This window comes from Grammomys surdaster, unplaced genomic scaffold (assembly GCF_004785775.1).
Source record: "Grammomys surdaster isolate TR1022 unplaced genomic scaffold, NIH_TR_1.0 259, whole genome shotgun sequence".
NCBI classification, from domain to species: domain Eukaryota; kingdom Metazoa; phylum Chordata; class Mammalia; order Rodentia; family Muridae; genus Grammomys; species Grammomys surdaster.
This window is the reverse complement of record NW_021604700.1, coordinates 2,985,407-3,005,574: the sequence shown is the minus strand read 5'-3', so window position 1 is coordinate 3,005,574 and position 20,168 is coordinate 2,985,407. Positions and strand designations below refer to the sequence as shown.

General features: G+C 43.8%; 1 protein-coding gene across 3 annotated transcripts in view; it reads left to right on the top strand.

Annotated features, from left to right (window-relative positions):
• Positions 1-20,168, top strand: part of Rgl1 (ral guanine nucleotide dissociation stimulator like 1) — a 238,338-nt gene that overhangs the window by 195,723 nt on the left and 22,447 nt on the right. For all 3 annotated transcript variants that reach the window (XM_028775720.1, XM_028775718.1, XM_028775719.1), the window contains 6 exons: positions 2,494-2,678; positions 5,648-5,772; positions 7,337-7,552; positions 10,764-10,867; positions 14,602-14,686; positions 19,194-19,283. In XM_028775720.1, coding sequence (XP_028631553.1) covers positions 2,494-2,678; positions 5,648-5,772; positions 7,337-7,552; positions 10,764-10,867; positions 14,602-14,686; positions 19,194-19,283 — 805 coding nt within the window. The remainder of the gene's footprint in view (positions 1-2,493; positions 2,679-5,647; positions 5,773-7,336; positions 7,553-10,763; positions 10,868-14,601; positions 14,687-19,193; positions 19,284-20,168) is intronic.

Here is a 20,168-nt window from a genome sequence, read left to right as displayed (position 1 = left end):
ATTCTGTGCTTACCAAAGGAAGGAAAATTACTTACAAATTATATTTGTTATAAAAAATAAACATTTGCATGATAAGCTGATTTTTTATTTTATTTATTCTTTGACAGTGTCATACATGTACACAATGTATCTTTATTAAACGCACCCTTACCTCTCCCCTGCCACCCTTGAAATCCCAGAGAATTCCTCCCAACCCCTGCTCTTCTGGCCTTGTGTATTCTCCCCCCTCTTAACACCCTATTAAGGCCAATTAGTGGAATTATGGAATATTAACTGTTACTAAATATTTAAAATTATGGTATTTAAGTTCAGTAACTGAAAGGAGCAGTGTTGACATCGTGAGGGTCCCAAATAAAAGCCTTTGACTTCGCTGTATTCATGTTTCAAGTGTTTGTTTGTTTGTTTGTTTGTTTCTGAGACTGGGTCTCACTATGTGTCCATAACTGTCCTGGAACTGGCTCTGGCCTCAAACTCACAGAGATCCACCTGCCTCTGCCTCCTAAGTACTGGGATTAAAGGTGTGCACCACACTGCCCAGATTGTGTTTTCAATTTTAATCCAAAGCCTAGGTTACTTTCTTTCAGTTTTCTGGAGGGAAATGATGCTTTTGTTCATTTTTTTTAACTTAAAGATTTAGATCATTAAATGATTTCTATTATGATGTTAGTTTAATGTCACTTGTTTCATGTAGATAACTAAATATCAGCAAACCCAGCTGCCGTACAGACCACAGAAGCAAGACAGTGATGTCCACATAGAGCAACAACCACTGTGGGAACATTCCTGCCATTGTACTTGAACTCCGAAAGTTGACTTAGCTCTCAGTGGGTTTCGTGGCAGCCGTTCCGTGGTTGCAGTTGAGCTCTTGGGTATGAAAATACAGCATGGGAGTGAAGACTGTGGCAGGCTGCTGGACTCCTGCACAGTGGGCACCGACTTCCACTCTAGCTTTTAGTTGTATGAGCAATTTGTTTAAGTATAGTAGATAATTATAATTTTCCTTTTTTTGATTCTGATTCTGTGGAACAAACCCAAAGACTACTTGTGCACATTAGACAAATGCTATACCACTGCTATACTCCAAACCCTTAAAAAAAACATTTTGTGGTTCTGCTGGGCAAGGGGGGATAGCTCAGTCTGTACGATGCTGGCTGCACAAGATCTAGGACCTGGGTTGGATCCCCAGTACCCGTGTATAAAAAAACAAAAATGTTAGACATGGAGACATGTGTTTATCATCCCACTGCTGGGGAAGCAGAGACGAGAGTATTTCTAGAGCCCGCTGACCAGCCAGCCTAATGGTGAGCCCTAGGTTCCAGAGAGAGACCCATCTCAACAAACAAGGTAGATGGCTCCTAAGGAGTGCCATGAGAGGTTAACCTCTGACCTACACACACACACACACACACACACACACACACACTGGTTTTGGGTGGGTGAAAGAGTTTTGTCACTGTAGCTAAGACAAAGTTGTGGTTTCTTTGCCTTGGGATGCACAGGGATTTATTGATTCGCCATGGTATTTTCTCCAGGGAACATCAGTGAACACCCCTTGTGATGAGGTTGTGTTATTAGGGAGGCACAGTGTCTGTTTAGAAAAGGGACCCAGCCTGGCATGGATCTGACTCTGAAGTGTCTTTGAAGTCTTCTGACTATGAAGCGTAGAATAATGGCACTGCAAACAGTTTACCCCTTTGTCATTGCTCTGACTCTGCTCTAGAGGGAGGAGCTATCTGTAACTTATAGCAACGCCTTGTGTTACTCAGAATGTGTCTACAGCACAGCACGCCAAGCACCCAGATTGAACCTGCTTGTCTTTGTGCTTTGCCACCTGGGGGGACCTTGTGACTTCATCACCCCGTGGTTCCTGAGAAATGGTCTCATTATAATTTGAGAAACAAAGGAATAACTTTATAAGGGAAGCTTTGCTGAAGCCCTGGGGATGTTTGTAAGATTAAACTGAGGCATTTCCCCCTAACCTGACACTTCTTACTCTAGATGGATCTCTGGCCTAATGGGAGCCAGTTATATCCTAAGTTATCGATATGGCTAGTTTTAGGTTCCTTTTCTGTTTTATTACATTTGTTCATCTATTTGTGTGTGAGTCTGAAGGGCTGGTTCGAGCATGCTACAGCACAGGTTGTCAAAGGACAACTTGTCAATGTTGTTTCTCTCTTCCCACCATGTGGGACACAGGCATCATTGAACTCACGTTGTCAGGTTTGGTAGAAAGTTTCTTACTTACTTCGTCATCTTGATAGCCTGGTTTTCTGGTCTTTATTTTGAGCAAATATACAATTAGTGGCTTGTGTTTAGATTGTTTGGAACTCAGTAACTCCTCTTCTCACCGCTCATCTGCCTTGGTTGGATTTTTCTAACAACAAAATGTTATCAATGCCTCCAAACTCCCTTCAGCTACCAGCTATGGCATCCAGGGCCTGTCTTGAGTCCCACAAGCATTGGGTTCACTCAGTCTCCATCTTTCCTTCCCAGTGCCATTGCTTCCATCCTGAGGGCCTGGCTTGACCAGTGTGCAGAAGACTTCTGGGAGCCCCCTCACTTCCCTTGCCTGCAGAAGCTGCTGGAGTATCTCAAACAAATGATGCCTGGCTCCGACCCAGAGAGGAGAGCACAGAACCTTCTCGAACAGTTTCAAAAACAGGACGTGGATTCCGACAGTGAGTACCTGTTTAGTCCCAGGGAAACCCCTATTGGGACTCTGCAGTGTGGGGTTTCCTCATTTGTTGACTTAATAAGAAACCCTGGTACCCTCAGAAAAATGGGATAGGTGTAAAATTATTGAACTATTAACTTCAGAACCTTAAAGTTTCAGAGTGAAAAGAGGGATTTTCAAGACTGGATTTACGATTTTAAAGATTAAATTGGAAAACTGGCTCAGAGAAGCTAAGTAATTTCCTGGGGTGCCTACTGTTACCAGGAACAGAGTTTCCTTGATTTTTTTTTAAAACTTTCCCTTGTCAACATGGATTGGCTTCTTATTCTCTGCCTAACATGTTCTATTAGATATAATCCTGTAACAAACAACCAACCCTGTGTGGCTGGCAAGGATTCAAGTCTATTTCCCTCTTACAAAAGCTTGGAGGAAGTATTTCTCCTTTGCCCTAAAAACCATTACTGTCATGTCCCCTGGCCGCCTTGATTACTGTCATCTACTGTCTCTAATGACCAAATCAAAGGAAGTTTCTGAGGCTGTTTTTTCCTATTGGAGGCTGACCTCTAGTTTCCAAGGACAAATGCAGGGCCACCACTGCTGCCCATAGCGTGTGTTGACTACCAAGCTCTGCAGAAATTAGTCAAGAGGTTCCATCGAGCTCCAGCGTGATGATATATCCTTTCACCGAGGTGCTGGGTAGCAGTTTCCATGGCAGCTGACCCACTTGGAACTTCTGATGGGCATTTCCTTGAAGTAATGTCCAATTTCCTCAGTGAGGGAAAGGAAATGGTTCCTAACACAGATAAGGGATGCTAGCCCAGAGCCAAAGCAAATACAGTAACTTTAAATTCTACCCAGTACCTGTTGAGTGGTTTGTATGTACTGGGGACCAGAGAAGGGGAATGCAATTGCATCATTTGGCTCAGATTGCCAAAGGCTTTGTATCTCAGATGACTTCATCTGCCGGGAATGCTTGAATACCCGGGAAGCTCCAGCTGCCAGACCTCAGCTCCCTTCAGGGCCTCCCTCCCGCCCGCCCAGCTTTGTGCTGGAGTGGAAAATGCTGCTCCTGCTGCACTGGAGCCCAGCTCTCCCCACTGGGGCTCCCTCTGGCCCCATGCCTAACTGGGGAACCAGTGGGACCAGTCACTGGTCATCTCCAGCTCAGGGTCTGGAGGGCAGAGCTCTTTTGGCAGGCAGAGGCAGGGGACTAGAGGGGTGGCTTCACTTCACAAAAACTTTTAGGCAATACCCATGAACAAATCTTTTCCTAAGTATGGGCAATTGTTACCAAGAACGCTCCAGACCCTGTTTATGAAGTACAGACTCCATTCCTGAGGAGGAGTGTTGAGAGCTTGGTTCCCTGTGCCCCTCAGCCCACCCCATGTCATACTGTGGAAAGCAGCGAGCTTTCCTGTGTTTCAAAAATAAAACTGTGCATAGAGATTTTTACATAACCCCTGGAGAGTCAGAAAGGCATGAAAGCATAGACCAGGTCCCAGAGAGAAAAGATCATGATTTCACACATAGTGACATTCTAGGTGCCTGCCAGACTTACAAGTACTTGAGTGAGTGAGTGAGTGAATGAGTGAGTGAGTGAGTGAGTGAATGAATCTACTTGGTAGAAGCTGTACAGCTTCTACATTGTTTTACAGGTATTAAAGTACATTGTAGCTGTCAGGAGGGAGAGAAGTCTCCTTTGAACCTCTGTTTGGCACATCAGATTTCTTTTTCATTGAATGAGAAAGTTCCAGAGTTGAGTGGAGGAAAAGTGCTGCTGTCAGGCTCTAACATACTCCACGGGGTGGGATTTTAGCTCTTTAATGGGTACTTTTGCTTTTATCCAAGATAACAGGAGTAGATAGTGACACTCTCCTATCTTTCCCAGATACAACCCAATCCCATTCACATCAGAACCTTCGATTTTGAGATCCAGAGCCAGTCCTGTAATCACAGCCCTGCCACCAGAGTGGGCAGGTAGCACATGGCACTGGACAGGTAAAGGGCTCACTTTGGTGCCCCATTTCTCATTGGAAGCTTCGAAGAAGCTGCATCAATTCAATACAAGATGCCTAACAACATCCCCCATAAAGACAAAGAAAAGGCTTAAAAACGTAGCCATGCTGAGGGAGTAGTAACACAGAACTGAATTTCTGCCTGGATATCGCTGTGTGCAACTAGGCTTCCCCACCCCCAGAGGAAGAGAGCCAGGAGTGTGGTGGGAATGAGGCTGGGAAACAGCTCAGGGCTTGGGAGAAGACTTGAGTAAGGAGGCTTTAAAGAGGAGGCTGGGGGCTCCTGGAGCTGGGCACTTCAGCAGTTCAGATGGGCTTCTGGGCAGTGATTGTCATTGCTCTCCAGGCTCTGACCTGTGTAACTTCTGGGTGGGTGATCAGCTGGCTAGGCTTCCAGGGCGTTTTCTTTCACACCTTTCCACTCTCTATGTGATAGCTGACAGCAGCCCTTTGATTTAGCAGCATTCGAGTCTGCTCAATATTGTTGAAAGTTCTTCAGGTCTTTCCGCATCTGTGAAACCCAAATGACCTGTCCTACCTTACCAAACCCTGGCCAGCTGCCCTGCTCAGTCTTCTAGGAGTCTGGGTTTCTGTGGCTCAACAATTAAGGATTGCAGGGCTGGGATGTAGGTATTAATTGGATTAGTCCCAGAAGTGGTGATGGATTTGGTGGGGGCTGAGACGAGGTTGTGCTCAGCTTTGCCTCTTTAGTCTTTGCCTAGGCTAGCCTCTGAATGATTTCTCAGACACCACTCAAGATCTCTCTGAGCTTAATAAGAACATGAGAACACACAGGATTGGATCGCCATTTTGTTCTAGTATATCATTCTTGTTCATCCTCTACCTGTGTTTTCTGAAGAGTTAGCCCTCTTCTTCCTGAATGAAAGAAGTGGAGCTCAATGCTATGAACCAAGCCTTCTGTGGCACCATTTACTGATTGCTTCCCCATTGTGGACAGATGGCCTTCTCAACACCAACTCCTTCAGCCTGGAAGAGGAAGAGGAACTGGAGAGCAGAGGGACAGCAGAATTCACGAACTTCTCAGAAGATCTCGTGGCAGAGCAGCTGACCTACATGGATGCAGTAGGTCGTCTTGCTATATCTCAGATGTGCCCCCACTTAAAATGTGGGGTGGTGACAGTACTGTTGGCCCAGAGGGCAGTGGGCAGCACGGGGAGTGTGCTACAGTCCTATTGAGTCTTTCAGAGAGTCTGTGCCTGTAAAAGGAGAGTTACGGCTCTGTGTGGATCATTCGTGTGAATAATGCAAGCCCCGGCTCTTCTTGCAGTCCTGGGTGAAAGTGCATTTTCCTCGGAGCTCAGGTCACAGAGGGAAGTAAGAATTCTAATCCTAGTGAAACAGAATCTACCCTGTTCTGTGGGTATTTCTCTCCCTTTGGACTCATAAATATTTCAAGAGCTGAACTGTTTATTTGGAGGACTGTAAAGGGGTGAAAGCCTATGTTAGGATGAAGTAAGTTCATTGAGTCCACATGTGACCATATCTGGCAGCCTGTCTCCACGTGTGCCTCCAGCACATTTGAATTTTGACCATTTCTGTGTGCTGTGCATATTTGATTGTGTTAGTCGAATTTCATAGCTTGGACTTTGCTGGAAAACATAGTCAAAGAATTAGCAATTATCATGGTGGTCTTACTTTTCGGCACTTAACTTTTGCAGCCTATGAACTGGCCAAGGTTTCCATCCAATGGGAAAGCAAATAGAGTACAGAAAGTAGACTGTGTAGTCTATATGGAATCCATGCCGGCCATCTTTTTTTATACCAGCTTTTATATACCTTATATTCAGTTGTATAAATGAGAATCTGATCTATTCAACCATTTGTTGTTGTGCAACTGCTAGAATAAGGGAAAGATTAACAATATCTTATTTTTATTGTTTTAAGGAAAAGACTTGAAAACCAGGCTTTAGCTCCTCTATTCTTCTGCGAGTGTGTGAGGTTGATTTTTTTCCCTTTGTTAGTTTCTTTCTCTGCTTTGAAAAATGAGACACAGTTGCACTGTGTGATGTGGCATATATTATACTTATACTTATTTGAACGTCTTTCCAGGTGGCCCCAGAGCATCTGTTTGCATGGTAGACAGCTGGTGTTCCTGAGTGTCCAGGATTTTGAGGCTAAATGACCATTCCCATTTTCCTTTTTTGATTAGTAGCACCGATCTTACTAGAGTTATTTGACTTTGGGGGCAAGGTGGGTAGATAAAAATGGCTTTGATTTTAAATTTTCTTTTGGTCATTTTTTCCCCTCAGTTAAGCAAATTTAAAAGACCATGTGGGAGTTGAGCTATGATGGCTCACACCTTAAATTCCAGCACTGGGGAGGTAGATGCAGTCACAGGCAGCTCTCTATGACTTTGAAGCCAGTCTGATGTACATAGTGACTTCTAGGATGGCCAGGACTATATAGAGAGCTTCTGTTTCACAAAACAAACAAACAACAAATCACGTGAGTCTTTCTGACCCATTCATCCATTACTTATTTTTTGTGTTAAGATGGACACCAAGTGGCAAGTCAAGCAGAGAAAGATGGGTTGTCCACTTACACAACACTGATTTCCAGATGTCCCAGATGACATGTTGTGTAAAGCACCTGTGTGTTCCTTATGTCAATTCCTCTTTTGTTTCAGCAACTATTCAAGAAAGTCGTGCCTCACCACTGCCTGGGTTGCATTTGGTCTCAGCGGGATAAAAAAGAAAACAAACATTTGGCCCCTACGATCCGTGCCACCATCTCTCAGTTTAATACCCTCACCAAGTGTGTTGTCAGCACCATCCTGGGGAGCAAAGAACTCAAAACTCAGCAGCGAGCCAGAGTTATCGAGAAGTGGATCAACATTGCTCACGTAACTGTCTTTTAAAAACCTATCTTTGTGTTTGGTAGATGGCCTTCCTGACCTCAGACATGAATTATGTTCTGCTGAGGCTTGGAATCTAGTCTGTCAGAGCCACTGTTGCCACCCCACATGACGTGTGTCTAACACTGTAGAGAAAAGCACAGTCTCTAACTTGTTGTCCATCTATTTTGTGAGTCCCTAGTGTGTTCAAGTTACAACATTATACTTTAGGACTATAATAAGGTAGACCACAACTGACTTAGCTGTACAGGACCAGACTCACTGAAATGACCGCACCCTATGCAGGACAGAGGTCAGCAACAGAAATGGTATAGAAGTGGAGGAGGGAAAAGTTACCTCTGAGTAGCATGATCAAAAAGGACAGTAATGGGGTTGTAGAGATGGCTCAATGGTTTAGAGCACTAACAGCTCTTCCAGAGATCTTGAGTTCAATTACCAGCAACCACATGGAGGCTGACAACCATCTGTAATGGGATCCGATGCCTTATTCTGGTGTGTCTGAAGACAGCTAAAGTGTACTCATAAACATAAACAAATTTTTAAAAAAAGAAGGCAAGAATGGATCTCACTTTGTCAAAGAGTAGGATTTTAGGTTCTTGAAGATGAAAGTTTTCTCTAGGCAAGAATAAACTCCAGAGAGAAGGACTGTGAAATTAGTTGATGTATGAATTCCCTATTAGACTATGTTCTGGGTCGTAACTAACCCTCAACCAGAAAGAACATGTTTAGCTTCAAGTCCCATTAGATGTATTTCTCTACTATGCCTTGTTTATTAGACACAACGTTCAAGTCTTTCACATTTTCTTTTATTGTTTTTGACCAAAGAGCAAAGCCACAGTAGTTCCAGAGAATTTGCCTTGTTTTGAGTCTTTAAGATGGCCTATTTATTACCCCACACATGCTAGTATATGGACAAAAAAAAAAAAACAGAGCAAGAAACAAATTCTTCCATAGAAATAGCTGTAAAAAGTTTTGAGGGAACATGGCACTGGCACAGGGTAAGAAAATATTTTTGTCCAACATTTATGTCTCAAAAGCAAATGGTCTTTATGTCTCGAATCCATTGAACTTAGAGAGCCCGAACACTGCATCCGTGTGTTAGGCATGGTGACTCAAGTCATGACTTTCAGTTGAAGTTAAAGATGGATTGTGTGTTTACATGATAAGGAAACGCTGAATAACTCCGAGTGTATTCCAAATCCCATAGCATGTGCACAAAGCCAAGAGTCCTTGGCCTTGCAGTGACAATGGGTTTCCCCCCAATGTTATGTCTCTTGAAATTGTGGACGATAACTTCACAAAACGCTAAAACTTGCAGGTGGTTTCCTGCCAAGATTTATTTTATTCTTCCTTCATTAGTCATAGTTGATTTCTGTCAAAAAAAAAGTTTGAGAAATGATATTAATTTTACACGTAGAAACTATTTCTGACCTAATATGGGTGTGTATCCTTGGCCTGGCCTCCGCTGCAGTTTTGGATTTACACTGCATCTTTTGGAATATGCTTCCTTTTCTAGAAACAGGACTGGATGCTTCATGTGTTCTGTAAACCCTTAGCCTCAGCCTGTTACTGAATAATGTGTTCCATATGTTTATTACGATGGACATGATATATTGGGGCCTGGGTGTCTTTATTTATTGCAAGTTTCCTGATTTTTAGAACATAATTTTGAGATGCTGAACCTTTGTTGAACCATGCTGTCAGAGAGAGAGATTTCCAGACAGCAGCAGGGCTACAACCCCCTCTCTCCCCCGTCTTTCTTTCCCTCTCCTTTCCTCCCTGTCTCCTCCCTCTCTCTTTCCCTCTTCCTCCCTTCCTTTCTCATATTCTTCCCTGCCATTGCCTTCCTCCCTTTCTGTCCTCCTTTTTTCTTTCTCCCTCCCCCTTTCTGTCTTTTCCCTTTCTCACTTCTCACATCTCACCTTCTTCCCTTTCTTCCCCTCCCCATCCCTCTTTCCCCCCTCACTTCTCTCTCTGCTTTCCTCCTCCTCTGTAATAAAGGAGACATCAGGACATTTTAAAAGACTGGGCATGGCTTTTATGAAGTACATTGAAATTCACTCTGAAGAAAACATTTGAGGGTTTGTTTAGCACACAAAATTTTGTCATGACAAATTGGAGAATTCTGTTTTTACTTCATAGTTCAGATCATCATTATTTAGCAAAATGATTCTTGAAGCAAGTTGCATTTATGCCCAACCATCCTGGCACCTCTTGCCTGAGATGTTCTGCAGGAAAGCCAAACATGTGCTCATACAGTGTAGTCAGCTATGAAACCTAGATACATTGTGTTCCTATGTACCTATACAAAGTATCTCCTCTGACTAGAGAGACAGCACATTCACTGGGTGTGGCCACACCCCCAGGCCAGCCTACAATGGGATCCTTTCCTGTGTTACTGGCCCTACTATCTGTAGAGTTTTTGCCTTCACTGACTGCCCACACTGTGGGCTTGGCCCCTTAGGGTAGGGTACCCTTAAGCAAGGAGCCTCTCTTCTTACCCAGAAAAGGACACCCCAAATCTTTGCTGTTCTTTTTCTGTTTTGTTTTAAAACACTGCCAAAATGAATCTTATTTTTAAAAGCCCAAGTTATTTTGAAAGCCTTGAAGTACCAAGGTGTTTCTGAATGTTTACGATTGTAGGACAAGCCAATTTGAAACCAAATAAATGTGTATAAAAATATAACCCCCTTGGCTAAGACCATGAAAGCTGAAGTTCAACTTGTGGTGAAGTTTTATTGCCAAGTTATATACACCTCTCAGGCCTGGAGCTCTTTGTACAGTCTGAACTCACTGCTTCCCGTTCACTCGGAAGGCCTGAGGGGCACAGTGAGCCTCCACGTGTAGTTTTAAGGCATGCACATGCTTTCTGCTGAGTAAAGTTACTTTCTCTGCATTGCCATGTATGCTCACCTCCTCGAGTTGTTTTTACTGGGAAAGCTGGAAACCATAAAACTGTAACAGCAACGCAGAAGTATATTAGACGGGGAAAAACAAGCTTACAGTGCCAAAATCTATAAAGTGTTTTGGTGACTGGGGCGGGAGGAAGGAGCCACTTTTTGATGTCCAGTATTTATACAGCTGCCTATCTAGAGGTAAGAATTCATAGCAGCTGTAATACTCCTAACACAGGAAGCCAGCAACTCACTGTAATTCTGATATTTAAATGCCTTTTATGTCTCCATCACTCCCCACACAGGAATGTAGAATCCTGAAGAATTTTTCCTCCTTGAGGGCCATCGTTTCCGCACTGCAGTCCAATTCCATCTATCGGTTGAAAAGGGCTTGGGCTGCCGTCCCGAAGTAAGTTCCCCAGTGCCTGCTCTGTTGTTCTGGCCCGGGGTGATCAGTTGCTGCATCCGTACCATGAGTCCTTACCATCAGAACACATATTATGTGACAAGAGAAACATGTTTGAAACCCTCTGTATGTTTCAGGAAGGGTGCATTAATGAATTTGGAGGGTGGGCAGCTACAGAAACCACAGTCACCCTCCATGTGTGCCAGAGCCATGGTCCCCAGCTTTGCAGATGACTGGGAGGGTATGCTTGTTAGCGTGATCTTGCGGGATGAAGTTGTGGAGTCATGAAGTTGTTGGGCAGGTTGCATGACTTCTGGTTATTTTTCAGCCTCATTCCAAAGCCCTGAGCTGTGCCAGAGTGTGAGGGAAGACGTGTGCCATTAGGGTCTCAGTTTTGGAGGTTTAGTAGGAAGAGTTTATGTCCACTTTCGATTCAGCATATTAAAATGTCTTAGTGAGGGGAGGGGCAGGGCTCTTTTCAAGGTGCCTGACTGAGATTATTAGTGTTTTTGTGCTGTGTTTTCTTCATACTCCTTGGAATTATTCCTCTGGAATAATGGACAACACAGAGATCTTACTCTGTCATTACTGTATTCCTTCCATTTCTGGAACTTTGCTTGTGGACCAGAGGCTTTTTTATTCCCCAAAGGAAGGGACAGACTGTTCCCACATTAGTTCAAATTTAGAAGGTGTCTTAGGTTGAGTCTCTACTGCTGTGAAGAAACACCATGACCAAAGCAACCTAAGGAAGAAAGGGTCCATTTTTGGTTTACAATTCTAGGGGCTGTAGAAGGTGTGGGAGTGGGAACCAGAAGTGGCTGGTTGCCTTGGATCTGCAGTCAGAAAACAGAGAGCATTGAATGCTTGTACTGAATTTGGGTTTTTTTTTTTTCTTTTTTGTTCAGCTCAGGACTCCAGCCTGTGGGATGGTATGATTCACATTTAGGGTCGGGTCTTAGTTAACTCCCCTATTGCTGTGAAGAAACACCATGATCAAGGCGATTTATAAAGGAAGGTGTTTGATTGGATACTTGCTTATGGTTTCAGAGGATTAGTTCCCGACCATCATAGCAGGGAGCATGGTGGCAGCAAGCATGGCACTGGAGAAGTAACTAAGAGATTACCTCGTAATCCACAGTGGGGGCTCAGGAAAGGAGAGAGAGGCAGGGGGAGAGATGCTGGATTTACCATGGGCTTTGAAACCTCCATGCCCAGCCCTAGTGACACACCACCTCCAAGGCCACACTCCTAATTCTTCCCAACAGTTCTGCAAACAGGGAACCAACCACTCAAATGTATGAGCTTATGGGAGACATTCTGGTTTGAACCACCACAGGAGAGTTTTCCCATATCAACCAAATCTAGATTTTTTTACAGACATAATCAGAGATATATTTCCATGGTGATTCTAACATGGGAGTCATGCTGTTAATCCTGTAAGGGCCCCACACTGGCAAGCCAGAGTTTTGTAAGTTTATGCTGAGAAATGGGCACCAGAGAAGATGAGCTGCTTACAGATGAGCTGGGAAGTCACTTTATTGGTTAGGTTATTCTTTGATGCTTTAAGAAGAGGGAGTTAAAATCAGTGATGCTAATCCTAGCACACAGAAAGCAGAGCAGGCGGACCTCTGTGAGTTGGAGACCAGCCTGGTCTACATAGGAAATTCCAGGCTAGCCAGGGATATAATGAGACACCCCCCCTTTTAAATTGTAATATGCTTCACATTACAGAGCCATGGAAGCCACACCCCATAGGCCACAGAGCTCCAGCACAGGCCCTGCAAGTGCAGTACACTGCCTTGACTCCCGCTCTTGTTTCTCTTACTCTCTCCTTTTTTACAATTTTCAATAGTGCATGTTACTCTGTACGAGACGGATGAGTTGATTAATTTTCCTCTGAACATACATTTAATGAAAGATGTAGGTCCTAATGAGTCATTAGTTGGCCGTTGATATCACCTTCCCTCTGCCTCATTACTGTTTCCCATAAACAGAGGAATGGTCAGACAGTAAGATTCGTCTGACTTTCAGGGAAAAACAATCATGACATTTTTGGTGGTTGACAAGTACAGTTGACTACAATAGAAAGTCACCTCGCTGGCCCAGGATTTCTTCTCCAGCAAGTCTGAGTCTTAAACTACAACTACAAAAACTAGCACACATTGGGGCTGGAGGGATGGCTGAATGATTAAGAGCACTCCATGTTCTAGGCTATACCTTTGCTCAGCAGGCAGTCAGGAGCCACCACTTACCTGGTGCTCAATAAACATTGCTGACTGAAAAGGATATGGACTTACAGGCTGGCCTCTAACGTAAGAGCTGTTTTTTGTAGAGGACCTGAGTTCAGTTCCCAGCACCACATCCCATTTGTGACTTGGATTCCAGAAGACCAGATGTTTCTGATCTCTGGATCTCTGAGGGCATCGCACTAATTCACCTCACATACACATACACGCATAAACACATAATGAAAAGTAATAAAAGTAACTCTTTAAAATACTAGTCCACAATATGCGTGTTTTAGTTTCTTGAGTTGCCAAAGGAAGACCCATTCTTTCAGCTGTCTTTTAAAAAAAACAACTTTTCAAAAACAAAAGAACAAAAAATTTCTCAAAACTCAGTCCTGTTGGACATGTGTGATTTGCTTCTAGGTTGGTTTACGTCTTAGGAAGGATGCTATTGGCCATCACAGGCCTTTTCCACGTCAGTCTTATGTGCTCTCCATGGCTAAATTTAGGGGGAGCGGAGGCAAGGTATCTTATTTACCACTTTCATCATAATCTTTTACATTTCTAGCTTTTAGCAGACAGAGGCTACCTATTTACTTCTTTCTATTGAATACTTGTATAATTAAGTTCTTAATTATTTTCTCCAAAATAGAAATAATTTTCATGGTTTTGTTATACAAATAATATTATACTCATTAAAATGAAAATAAGTCTTAATAATGGCCTTTTGTGATATATTATGATAATGAAGATGTTGTATACATGGAGATTTGGCTGCTCATCATTTGTGGCCTTCAGAATCATTATCCAGTCAGTGGCTGTGGAGAGAGGTGTGTACAGCAAGCAGGGTGCTCCTAGGGTCAGTGCACAGGGAGAGGCCTGAACCCCACAGGTGCTTTACTGTGTCATCCTGCAGTAGGTTTCCTATGGACAGAGGAGAAAATTGAAACCAGAAAGTTAAGCAACTTGTCCGGGATCACTAAGGAAGTAGTGAGGTTAGGTTTGCTAGGGGAGGTTTGAACCCATCCGCCATGGCAGTAGAACCATGATGGGGCCACTCTGACTCTGAGAGTAAGAACTCTGGCCCAGGATGCCAACATTTGGGTTCTATATCTGTAGTTAACAGTGAAATTAGGACAAGTTCTTGGCCATGACGTCTTTCTCTCTATGCTTAGGTATCTGGCCAAAGTGACCTCTGCAGGACTCTATGTGTATTGCTAGGATAAATGCTTTTAAAACTTACGTAAGAACTTGATGCCCCAAATGAATCATCATTTTTTTTATTAATTGGATAGATATGATTAGAAAAACTCCTCCTGTCATCCTGGTAACCATATTCGCCTTTTACAAAGGCTGTGTACATGAAGACACTCATCAGCTCCGTTTGTGTAGCATTACCCGGATCCTGAGGTCCAGTCTTTCCAGGCAATAAGTACTGAAGACAGCTAAGCTTAGGTGTTGGATTTCCTGAAACTCTGTTTCTTATTTTTCCTTCATTTTTCTTCACAGGGACAGAATGCTGATGTTTGAAGAACTGTCAGATATCTTCTCTGATCATAATAACCATCTAACCAGTCGGGAACTACTAATGAAGGTGAGGATGCCGGGCAGCCTCTGGTAACTGGGAAGAGTAGCTTGAAAGCTGCTTAAGTTTCTTCAGCCTCCAGGGAAGCAGAACCTTTATCTTACACATAATCTGGGAAACTTGAGAGTGAGAAAATTCAAAGCCCAGTTAAGCTTTTCTCCTTCTGCCTCTCCTCCTTCTCACCCACACAACTGACATCAAAGCCCAGGTTCAAATGTGAATGTGTGTAACAAACAGATACTCAGTGCTATGTGTTGCATGGATGAGAGGCCTTGGAGCATCCCTTCTTAGCAACACAGCTCTTAAAATGACAGGGGCCAGCCTGCAAGTCCACATCCTTTTTTTTTGGACCAAATTGCACAATATTTTTTCAGACGCAATAAAGACGAATAACTTCATGCATAGTCAATGGTCAGTTAATACGGGCCAGTTACTGTTGTCACGATTTTCTACCATCTAAATTTTGTCATCTTTATTTTATAGATAGCTAAGGCCCATAGGTAGATTTAGCATACTTGTAATTCCTAAGGTCCACACCTAACATATAGTATAGCTGAATTGTTCAGGGACAATCAAAGGCCCATGCCTTGTTTTCCCAATGCCTGTTACAGTGCCTTGCATGAACTATACATCAAGAAGCCATTGTTTGACTGCATGGCTTAAGGGCTTGTCGTTCACATAACTGTGTCTTTTTCCTGCTCTGGTTCCTTCTAGGAACAGCTGATAATAGGGTAGGCAGTTTATGCTGATGTCTGACGAACTGCACACTAACCAAACCATGATTCCTGGGATTATGTTACTCCTTGTTTCACATCTTTCTGGATTTGCAGACTTTAAATGGAAACCCATCTGGCTGGAAGGACACGGCTTAGTGGTCTCCCAGTCTGCAGCACAGAGCCAGACTAACTGGAGCCTCACACTGAAATCCCAATAGCCCTGAACCATCCTTCCAAGGCAGATAAATTGAATTGTGTGCAGCTCATTGCCTGGTGACAGTCTTCTGGCTGAAACCTTAGAGGAAGGCTATAGCTAGACATTAAAGATCCCATAAACCTTTCTCAAATGGAGACATCCACCTCAGTACTCTAAGTTAAATGTCATATAAGGCTCAAATCCCAACTAACTGAAAAACTTGGCGATGAGTCGAGGTGGCCTGTCCATTGTCATGAGTGCTGGTGGAATGCTCCGGGCGGTCTGTGTGTGTCTGCAGCTCCTTCTCCCATCATCCCTGTTGGTCATTACTCATGTGAACTGTATAGTTCTGGGTGTAACTTCTCAGCACAGTTGTAAATAATGAGATCAAGGTACTTAAGTTCTCAAAATAAGCACTAAGAAAAACTGCTGGGCCCTGTTTCTAATGTGTCACTCCTAGACTGATTTATAGTTGGGTAATCTTTGGTTTAAAATGACCTATCTTCTACTTGTGGATAAATGGAATGTACCACTTTTCTAATACTATGGCCCAGACAACAGCATAATTAGCAAACATTTGTGGTTTTCCTTCTAACTGTTGAGAAAAGATTTTTTTTAATTTCTTTTCAAAGTCTATCTTAAATTTATTATAACCTTATGATTTCTGAAACTTGAAATAATTATAAATCATTGAATCTATAGATTTCAAAACAATAGGGAAGCAGAATACCACCAAATCTTGGTTCTTGTACAGTTATCCTTGGTTCCAGTAATATAAACAATGTCTAAACACCTTCAAGAAGTCTGGCTCTGGTGGAAATGAATGGTCAGTGAGACTCTACCTCATGGTAATATCCAGGTTGGAACAAGAGGCCATTCACACTGAAGACCTAGCCAAACATAAGTTCCCAGTAGCTTCTGAGCTGCAACTTAACCATCATATTTTAAAGTCAAGCCAGTGCCCAGCAGACAGTCATCTGACACCCAGTATAAGTCTCTGAGGCACAGGAACAACAGGAGGCAGCTGGATTCTGCAAAAGCAGGGATGAAGGAAAAGGGAGGCAAAGGGAGAAACTTGCCTAGGGAGAAGGCCAGAGGTTAGAGAGCGCAGGAGGAACAGGGATCCATGTGAGAGGTTGAAGGAAGCACAGGGAGAAATTTGAAATTCGTCACACAGAGATGATTGAAGTCACTTCCAGTTTTAAGTCTGTGGGAAAACAAAATGACTTGGGAAGCAGGAAGAGGAAGCAGGAAAAGTAGCCAGGAGTGTGAGTAGCAACGGAGGTGGGAGGAAAGAACCATGGTGGTACATTTCAGGAGGCCACCATGCTCGGGCATGCTTGGGAAAGCTCCGGTACTGTGGTGGGGTGACAATGTAAAGAGTTTCAGGCCAGCTGAGGAGACAAATATGAATTTTGGATATGACAAGTGAATGGATTTCCGGTTGACTTTCCATTGGGAAGAGCTAACAGCAAGCAGTCACCTCTTCTTTCTTTGTCCTTTTCCTTTTCTTTAGACAGCATTTTACTGTGTGGATAACCTTGAATTCATGGTGTATCCCAGGCTAGCCTTGAACTCATGATCCCCCTGCCTTGACCTCCCAGGTGTCGAGGTTACAGGGATGTGCTGTGCATGGTTGACTTGTTAGTTTTGTGTGAGTCCTGCAGCTGGGGATGGAATCTCAATCTCATCAACAAATCTTGCTCCTTGTCTCGAGTCTTTTACTCCCTTGCTCATAGGATGGAGTCTTCAGTGCTCCCTAAGATCCCTCTGTTGCTTTATGATTCTTAGGTTTTTTTTTTGTTGTTGTTGTTTTGTTTGTTTTTCAAGACAGGGTTTCTCTGTGTAGCCCTGGCTGTCCTGGAACTCTGTAGACCAGGCTGGCCTCGAACTCAGAAATCCGCCTGCCTCTGCCTCCCAAGTGCTGGGATTAAAGGCGTGCGCCACCACCGCCTGGTGACAATTCTTAGGTTTTAACTTTTTTAGACATCCCTACTAACAATTTTAGATAAGCCTGGCATGGAAACCACTTTTAGTCCCAACACTTGGGAGGCAAAGTTAGTTGACTCTTTGTGTAGCCTGATCTACCTAGCAAGTTCTAGGCTAGCCAGAGCTATACTGTTAAACTCTGTAAAAAGAAAAAAATGGAGAGGAGGAGAAGGAGAAGGAGGAGGTGGAGGAAGAAGAAGAGGAGGAGGAGGAGGAGGAGGAAGAAGAGGAGGAGAAGGAGGAGGAGGAGGAGAAGAAGAAGAAGAAGAAGAAGAAGAAGAAGAAGAAGAAGAAGAAGAAGAAGAAGAAGAAGAAAGTATTTTAGACAAATCCAAAATAGTTTCTAGCACTTTCCCTCTACCCATAGTTGAGGTTTTGGAAGAAGTTATACATTAGGAAGCAGTGGGTGCTTGTTTTCATGTCAGGCAGAATTGAATTTCCACTCCAAATGAAATCCTAAGGATCTGGGAGCTCTTGCAGCCACCTGGTATGAGAAGTGGTACACACTAGATTCCTGTCATGTGTCCCCAAGAAAACTCTGGAATGTCATTAGATGACAAGTCTCTCTCTCTCTTATCATCTGTGATAGAGACTTCTGAAATGGACTCTGTCCCCAGGGCCATGCACAGCCAGGATCACAGCTGGTTACCAACAGAATGCATTTATGTCCTGGCATCATTAGTCAGGCCCTGACACCCAGGATTCCTTTTGTAAGTGTATAGTGATGTAAAGTCACATGCTACAGTCATACGATAAACCCTGGAGAAACTGACTAAGGAAAAACTAATGTAGAGGTTACACTGAATTGTGAAATTGCCATCCATTCAAGCAGTTCCTGGAAAATGAGAACTAAACAAGACCCTGAAACCACGAAACTGAAACATTTTAGGTTCAGTCAGCAAACCCATGATTAGTTGTTACGTGGAAGCTGGATTCTTATTCCAGGCAGCAGGCAGGGAACATGGGTGGTCATCTGTCCTCAGGCTTCAAGAGGAAGGGGTAGATTTGTCAGAGTTCCAAATAAGAGAGGCATCTCAGGAGGACTAAGGGGAACCCACAAACAGCTCACCTTTCATTAATCAAGATGCACTCCAACACTGGACTTCCTCAAAGCCTTGCTATGTAAAGGTTTCGTTTAGCTGAGTAGCAGCACCACACAGTGCCCTTCCTTCACAGAAGGCTGCCACATTCATTCCAGGCCAAGATAAAGAAGTCATAAAATGAGCAGGAAGAAAGCTTCATTTTTAAGATACAAGATTATTTTGCGTGAAACTTGAGATGTGCAAGAAAACATCTTCCATTTTGGGAATTGCCGACCTTATGGTGATGATCGATTTTCTAGTCAAATTAGGGACTCTGTGTGGGGGAGGGCACTAGGATAATCCCTGACCAGCACACTCATCTGCAGCCAGGCCCCAAAGCACAGCCTTAACAGCCTGAGGGCCTGCAGGAGGCCAGCATGGCATCTTGGGACACGGAAGAGATTGTATCATAGAACCCAGATAATCCTTTCCTTCTCTCTAGATTGGCATCTCCCATGACCTTCCTCAGATAACCCTTTCCTTCTCTCTAGATTGGCATCCCCCATGACCTTCCTCTGTGCCCTGTTTCTTAGGAAGGAACCTCAAAATTTGCAAACCTGGACAGCAGTGTGAAAGAAAACCAGAAGCGGACCCAGAGGCGCCTGCAGCTGCAGAAGGATATGGTATGTCCTGTTATCCAGGAGCCAGGAGGAGAGGGGCAGCTGGCACATAGTGTCAGCATATTCCTTCTGCAGGGTGCCCACACTTGTCAGAAGGCTCTTCCATTCTGTGCCTAATTTCTTCTTAACTTGGGAGGTCTTTAGCAAAAGTGTTAGACCCAGTGAAAAGTGAATACCAAGAGTTAGAAATTCCACAGACATGTTCGTGCAAACGCACACACACATCAGATGTTGATGGAGGGAAGCGTGCTGTGGGGTATCTCCATCCCCCTGACACACACACATCAGATGTTGATGGAGGGATGCGTGCTGTGGGGTATCTCCATCCCCCTGACACACACATCAGATGTTGATGGAGGGAAGCATGCTGTGGGGTATCTCCATCCCCCTGACACACACACATCAGATATTGATGGAGGGAAGCGTGCTGTGAGGTATCTCCATCCTCCTGACACACACACATCAGATATTGATGGAGGGAAGCGTGCTGTGGGGTATCTCCATCCTCCTGACATCTCCACCCACGCTTACTTGCTTGCTGCCGCCGCTTTGGTAAGAAGCCTCCCAGGCTTTGTAGCTGCATCAGCTTTGGGGATGTAATAGTGAGGAAACACATTGTCTCCCATTAGGAAGATTTGGTCTTTGTGTTAGAGAACATCATTCCCTTTGCTTCCACGCTCTCTAATCACTGCCCAGTCTCCTTACTATTCTGGTCCTAACCGGATCGTGTTGTTCATATCTCAGAGAATACCATGCATCCTTTCTGAAAGCAGAAGGATAGTTATTATCACCTTTGCTCCTGTCCTTAAGTCACCAACTTTTAGCATAGGGTGTGGGAACAGAAGAGGACATTAGAGTCTAGACGAATGAATATTTTCATCCTTGCCT